This window comes from Spea bombifrons, chromosome 1, assembly GCF_027358695.1.
Source record: "Spea bombifrons isolate aSpeBom1 chromosome 1, aSpeBom1.2.pri, whole genome shotgun sequence".
NCBI lineage: Eukaryota > Metazoa > Chordata > Amphibia > Anura > Pelobatidae > Spea > Spea bombifrons.
In genome coordinates this window covers 140,420,813-140,428,222 of record NC_071087.1, presented here as the reverse complement: position 1 = coordinate 140,428,222, position 7,410 = coordinate 140,420,813, and the positions used below count along the sequence as shown (strand labels likewise).

The window sequence follows — 7,410 nt, the reverse complement described above, 5'->3', positions numbered from 1 at the left end:
ACAACATCCCAAACGATCCCTGTCTAGATTTTACCAGGGTCATGTGAACCCACAAAAATGGGTGGTGGATATGTACATAAAGTGTATATATTGAAAGCATGATTTATATGTTTATACAGGTTTGTGTTTATATTTAAATAGCATGTATGAGAAGACCAAGACTTGATAACAGTCTGAACGGGTCTGATATTCCATCAGAGTATGACACCTAGAGTGCACATTAATAACAGAATTATCCACTGTTACAGATGTGTGTGTGTGTGTGTGTGTGTGTGTGTATACACATACATGAGACATTTCAAAGGAAATGGAGGAGCCACTTTAGTATAATTGTTCATGAAGCATCCACAACTGTTTAGAATAGCCTAAAAAACATACAGGCTGTTTAGTTAGCACATATGAATCTTTAGCAGGACTGGAGCAACCTATAGAACTGCCCATGAGGATGTTGCACAGGAAAATGGGCTGAATCGTTCTTCTGGCAGCAGGTTCATTGTTTTGTTAATATGGATAATCACTAACCTTTTGTAACTGAGACAAATGACAAAATACATAGTGTATAATTTACAAAATTTAATTATCAAATACTCTTGACCTGCATAGGTTTTAAAAGAAAATTTATGTTCATGTATATACAAAAAAAGTTCCATACGGCCCGAAACCATGTCTTGTTTCTCAGGCTCCCACTCACAGGGAATCAACCAAATCATCATCACTCCATTCTTCCTGAAATAAAATAAGAGGGCATTTTAGTATCAATTTGGATACAAAGTGTGAAATCCCATTGATGTATGGTGCTTAGAATACTACTCCAACCTAGTACCAGAGTTATTTATACATAACTCCAAATGAATCCACCAGACTACAAAAGGGTTTTCAATTACTTATTCTCCATTTAATACATTTTGAATGGCTACTGCTCCTCAAACACTATGCTTCTTTGAACCTATTACAGGGCTAGTTACTTTGGTTGCATGTTCATTCAAAACATAAACATGAATAATGAAATACTTCCTATCACACATTTACAGACCTCTTCAGTTTTAGGCTTCTTTGATACATAGCCTTCATCCTCAAAACCTTTCCTCTTTCTTCTGTGAGGAAAACAAAAGAAACAAATACACACGTCATTAAAACAAAATATAGTAGATGCTTACAATGCTCTGCTAAATCTATATGGATCAACTGACAAAATTACCCTCGCCTTTATTGTAAATGTGGCCCTGATGTGGTTCGCCTCACCGCACCCTGAAGAATAAGCCAAAAATCTGGGCCTGGTTTGAAATTATTTTGTAAAGCAACGACTAATACGTCTAAACAGTCCTAGAATCCTGTCTTGTAAACTGTTTGGGAGAGAGTGTTTCAATATAAATATAAAAAGACGCTACATACGTGTTAACATTCAAGGCAACCTCACTGCTATGACATTTCTCCAGTTTCTTCTTAAAGACCACAACATCTTCAGACTTGGGATATTCATATTTTGTAACCAATATCTTCAGTCCTGTATTAGAAATAGTTTGTTAGTAAACCGCATCCACGCCTCCATTCCCTATTCTAACAGGGTTTGTGCTCTCACAAAATGGACTTTAGGAGTTATGTATAAAGAGAAATAACGTACGTCTCATTCCATCTAATAATTGAGCCATGGCATCTCGGTTATCCTTTAATGAAAGGACATCTGTTAAATAGCTGGAAAGAATAATAATAAAAAAAAAGTAAGAAGATTTGAAACATTTCACAGATGGAATAAAACAATGAAAGCTTAACTATGATACAATCGGGGGAAAAAATAGGATTCAAAAGTAGTTAAAAAGGTACTATTTCACATGCTTAGATTTAGAAAAATTATAAATAATTATGCATCCCATTAGTTATTAACGCAACCTTCAAATAGGAAAACACTGCCTGTTTTTTCTTTTTCTATTATCAGTGTTCATGGCATACCTTTCAACATTCAGTCCTGCCCTTGAAGCACTGGATAATATCGCAGTGAGTGCTATCAGTGATGGAGTGAACAGTAAACACGCATCAGTCAATGCAACGCGATTCAAGAAGTCATCAGCAGCTTTTCTAAGCACTTCTGGATTCCCAAGTACAGGATACCGAGTCTAGGGGAGGGGGGTCATAATAAAAATGATAAACACATTACTAAGGCATGTGTTTGACACACAAGTCTGGAGGGATACCAGTTGTCCATGCAATCTGTTGCGATATATATAAATTTGTTGCTGAGATATTCATAAAAATTCAATCTGTAGTTTGGTTTGAGGAACACCGACACAGAATTCTACATAATAAGAAATGCAGCTCATTATAAAGCTCACAATTTGTACCAGTTAATGATAGACTACTGTAGTAAAAATATTGAAACAGGAACTAGATTATGTATAAAGCTCTGTTGATTTAGCAGGTACAGTATGTTTGCATCTCTGTGAATGTTAGACTACTGTAGTATTAACACTGTGTGGTACAAAGTAGGGTAGCATCGAAGTAAAGTGTGTTCCATAAACTAGATTGTAAGCTTGTTTGAGCAGGGCCCTCCTCACCTGTTTCTGTAAGTGAAATTGTTATGTTACATACTACTTGTTATGTTCTGTCTACCCATTGTACAGCGCTACGGAATTTGATGGTGCTATATAAAACAAACAGATTGTTAGATTACAATATTCATGAGATCGCTATTGTAGGCGTTTGTGTTAATGATTTGGTTATTACCCAAGTGTAGATTGCCTTTTTAATTTAGCAGTCATTCTCTCATAGACTTTCATTAGTAAAATATTTTCTGTGTTGGATTAAGAATCCTGATGTAATAAGACTGTTCAATAACACTGTGCAGAATGGTACGTGATAAAACAAATGCTTAAAGTAAACAAGCAGCACTGTGTTTTAAGAAGAAAAACATTGTTTTGGAACAGATGATATTAAATGGATGTACCATTTCAGCAATATAAAGGCATTGCTTGTACTGCAGTCTTTATCATAAGCGAGATGAAGTGTTGATCCTAATTCAGACCACATACACCCCAGAGCAGTCTCCAGAAGACAAAGCTAACCTATGTTACCAACGCCAAAGAGACACAATCTAATGAAACGTAACAATTTCACATCACCTTTATATCAATTAAATATCCTTCAAAAGGTCTAAGGATTGTAACACAATTTCACATTACCTTTAAATCAATCAAATAGCCTTCAAAAGGTCTGTAAGGATTGTGTACTATAAGGTGAAAATTCAGCTGTTGGATCAACTGTAGTTCATACTCCAGGATCTGTTCAAGTATCCTCTCCTGTCCAAGAGGATTTTCACCTAGATTACCCATAAACTGTGCACTGGATACATTGAATTCATCTACTTTGCAAGCCAAGAACACACAGGTCAACCTGAGACAAACAAAAAAACATTTAAAGGAATGCCAACATGAACAAATGATAAGTAAATGCCTATAGTGTTAATATTTGTTTAGATTTATTATAATTACAACATATATCACATAGAAAATCAATTAAACGGTCAGTGCCCATACGCCGGGTCTACTAGAAACTGCATCCATGTGCTTAGGGTTACACGTGATATGAAGAGTCAGTTGGTGTTTCCAGTAGATGCCTACAAACAGAGCTAGATCTTTTTTATTATTAACATGCACTGAAAAAGTTGGTAGTCCAGCAGGGTCACGAAACAACGTCATGTGAACCTGCGGTACTAGCATGGCAGCCACTGTATTTTGCAGCTGGTTCATACATGTGCAGTAAATCTGTCAAAACCTGCCCTAGATTATCAATGCGGATATTTATATTCAAGCAGTGCCGCTTTCACGTATTACAATTTCTTATAACCGATACAAAAAAAGGAACCTACGATGTCCAAGCATCTACCTGGCCTATTAATAAACGGGGAAAGGTCTGGTTTCTTGTTGGAAAACTTACATTATTATCCTAGGATGATGCTCCATGACAGAATTATTGAGATAAAAGCGTTTGAAGTACATACATGCTGTTCCCTAGAAAACGAACCAAGAAATAAAGTTTAATGACCTACTCGTTGAAAAATGTTACAACGAGCTTTAGCAAATCCCATAAATAGAATTCCATTTAAACTATGCTCTTATTTTTCATTAGTATTTCAGTCTGCTGACATTTCCAGTAACTTGTGCTTTTTGTTTGGCTATATACTTGTGCTTTTTGATTTGGAGATATTTAGTTCAAAAATGTCTGCCACTAAACAGCATGTAATTAACTTAATGGGGAGGTATAATCATGCAAACTGAGTACAAGGCAGCTAGTTCACCCTTCTCTTAAAATAAAGCGAAAGATCATGGTTTTGATTTAGGTTTTAAGTCATTACATAGGTAGGTTTACCATGTAAACAAATAAAATACCAAGTGACAGATCTGCTTTAAAGTTATAACAGATTATTTGAAGACCGTCCTTTACGTAAAAATGATATAGAATGATAAAAGGTCCAACTCACCAAAACCGATTTGGGCATTGTGGGCTTGAAATTGTTGCAGAAATCAATTAGTCTCTTCTCATAATATTTGCAGATGATTAGCTCTTCTTGAGATTCCAAACAGAAGATTTCCAATAACTGAGGCTATAAATAAAATGTACAACGTCATAAAAATAGCTCATCACACAAAGAGGCCCCCAAAAAAACAAAAACACAAACAGGCATGCCATAAATAACTTACGTTTCTCTTTTTTATGTAAAAGAGATGAACTTTACAATACAAGAGGAAAAGAAACATTTTTCAAAGTATATGTCACTGCAAAAACCGTGAACAAACAGGAAGTACACAGGTGGCAGTGAGTGACATCAAAATTCGTCTTTGATCCATTGGAAAACGGGAACGTAATAACAACCATGCATTAATGTCACGAGTCACCCACCCTCAAAGCTTTGCAGCCCCATCAGCCCATAGTTCCCATACAGTTTCCTTTCTTATCAATACCCCAGAGTTGTAAACAAACACAGCACCCCCTGACGCAGAGCTCTCGGGAGCAGCCCCGTGAGGCCTCATCATTACCTTCCCCGTGGCTCGTATCCTTGCTCGGCACTTGCCATTCGCCTGAACCCTCAGGCGAGCTAGCTCGTCCTCGCTTGGAAAAGTCCAAAACTTCCTCTGCGTGCTGTTGTGATACATGCCGCTGTCTGGGGAAAACTCGGCGCACAGTTTATACGTCAGTACTCCTCAGCGACGGCGCTCTAGAATTGCGAAATCCGGAGCGACAGGTGACGTCAGTCGTAAAGGGACCGCGCGCGCCCCCCGTAACCGAGAGTTTATTATAGCTCGTGCTCGGGTGAGGTTTTGTTAGAGATTAGGGCAGGAATAGGGATAAGACTACAAGATGGCTCTTTGGTTATTAAACAAAGTCTTGGAATATGGTTGCTTAAATGCTTTGGCTGGAATATTGGCCATTTGTTAATGCCAAGAATTTATTTTTAAAGAAGCTGAAAGATTTTTAACTTTCTAAAGTTAGGACAAAACCATAATAATGTTTGTCTGTTTTGAATCAGCCCACAATATCCCAAAAAATTCATACGCTTTTTTTTTGCTTAAAATTGTTTTATTCTTATAATATGGTTTGATTATTCTGATTACATAGAAAAATCAACACCAAATATTTATTATGTGTGAATACAGCAGGGTCATACACTGGAAATCATTTATAATCGCTAAGGATGCAGTGCCAATAAGACTTTCAGAAATTCAAATATATCTAATATTAAGCGATTTAGGGTAGGTTGTGGGAGACTCAGGCTCTATTCAGAACACAACAGAGGCTTTAAAGTAAGACGCATGTTAGGCCATTAAAATCTTCTTATCCTAGGACAATACCTTCTTTGATCATGAATACTTTCTTATTTTAGGGCAATACCCTTAAGGTTTCCAGCCGGGGTGATCTTTTGTTAAAATTCCTATAAGTATGTTCTGCGTCTCCTTCATTTTGCATTTGAATATTCCTGGTGTAGCCCTGTGGATTTGGACGTATGCTGATTCACAGAAATAAATCCTTCTTCTATTAAAGAAGAGACTCATCATGATTATATACACTATTAATACTGAAGATATCAGCCCTAGACAAAGGTGTGTTGGCACCTTAAACTTCTTAATTTCCACAAATAACATCTTAACTCTGAGATATTGCAGAAAGAAGCAGACTGGAATAGGATTTTTGTCCAAAGGAAAGTCTGACCATAACAAGACTTTCTTGATTTATTGCTGCACATTGCCTGTTGGGAACAATTCCCACGAGTCATGTAGATGGTAACTATGAATAAAAATGTACAGGAAGAAAGTTTGATTTCCTTGTCCTGGTAGTTTGTCCTATTAACGACATATATTAGTAGGTTCAAAGTAGTCCCTTCTGAAGGTAGTAGACTTCTTAGAGGTCTTTAGGGTTTATTCACTAAAGCGGTTGTTGATAGTAGAGTTGTAGTTTCAACTCCCTAAATTCACTATGCATTATAAACTAAATTACTCAACAAGGAAGGTTGAGCTGGTCATAAATAATGCATAGTTCAATCAGTAAGGTGACTCTTAAGAAGTTTTACTATTTAAAATATGGTTTATGGAGGGCCATGCGATTTTGGAAAAAGTTTACTGGGGTTGGTCCTTCTATTATGTAGGGTGTGATCATAAAAAAAAATCAACACCAATGTCATCAATGACGATAAAATGTGAGGCAAGATGTCCCTTTTGATGTTTCTAGTACATCCAGCCTTTTTCACAGTTTGCAGGACATCAAGCTGTTTAATGACATCATGGACTATTACCTGTCAGCAGTAGCCAGCATTTCTGACTTGGTGCCAACTGATATCTCTCCAGACCCTGCTGTGATCTCTGCTTCCCTTGCTGGCTAATAGCACATATTGCAAGCAGCAAGGCTTTGTAGCCATGCATGCTGAAAGAGTAAAAAAAAGATGGATATTATATATCCATCCAACAAGGATTCCCAACTGAGAACGATGCAAAGAAAAAAAAACTGTAATTAAAAAGAAACCCTATTGGCTTCCTCAAGTAGAAAATTAGAAAAAAACAACTTAACTAACCCCAAACTCCTTAAGCCAGTAGTAAAATAAATAGTACACTATAGGGTAATATGTGTAGGCCTCCTAGAAACTATGTATGTGGGGTATTACAGTAATCTGGCTTCATTGTTCCACAGTGAAATCTACTGTGTAGAAGAAATGCAAAAAAACTGTTGTTGTTTTTTAGTTTAGCATAGGTTTTTTACATTATATTGTTTGTGACTTTGACTTTTATTTGAAAAATCAATTACTCATCTGAAAAAGCTATCAAACTACATATTTTTGAAAAGTAGACACCCCTGAGTATTTCAAATGCTAGTATTTTTATATCTTTTCAGGCACTAATTCTACTATGAGCACATTTTACCTCAGGTAGG

General features: G+C 36.5%; 1 protein-coding gene across 1 annotated transcript; it reads right to left on the bottom strand.

The window, feature by feature from the left end:
* Positions 1 to 553: 553 nt before the first annotated feature.
* Positions 554 to 5,178, bottom strand: CCNH (cyclin H). Its single transcript, XM_053457803.1, has 9 exons — positions 5,028 to 5,178; positions 4,472 to 4,594; positions 3,928 to 4,001; positions 3,174 to 3,384; positions 1,948 to 2,111; positions 1,622 to 1,692; positions 1,393 to 1,504; positions 1,034 to 1,094; positions 554 to 726 (listed from the first exon to the last, which is right to left on the bottom strand). The coding sequence occupies exons 1-9, from the start codon at positions 5,142 to 5,144 to the stop codon at positions 688 to 690; spliced, it is 972 nt and encodes a 323-aa protein (XP_053313778.1). The 5' UTR covers positions 5,145 to 5,178; the 3' UTR covers positions 554 to 687.
* Between the last annotated feature and the right edge of the window lie 2,232 nt (positions 5,179 to 7,410).

Excerpts from the sequence above, each read along its gene's own strand:
- CCNH (XM_053457803.1), bottom strand. The coding sequence starts at position 5,144 with ATGTATCACAACAGCACGCAGAGGAAGTTTTGGACTTTTCCAAGCGAG. Across the intron at positions 1,505-1,621 it reads ATTATTAGATGGAATGAGAC|GACTGAAGATATTGGTTACA; the intron begins GTACGTTATTTC and ends TTTCTAATACAG. Across the intron at positions 1,095-1,392 it reads GTTGCCTTGAATGTTAACAC|AAGAAAGAGGAAAGGTTTTG; the intron begins GTATGTAGCGTC and ends TTTTCCTCACAG.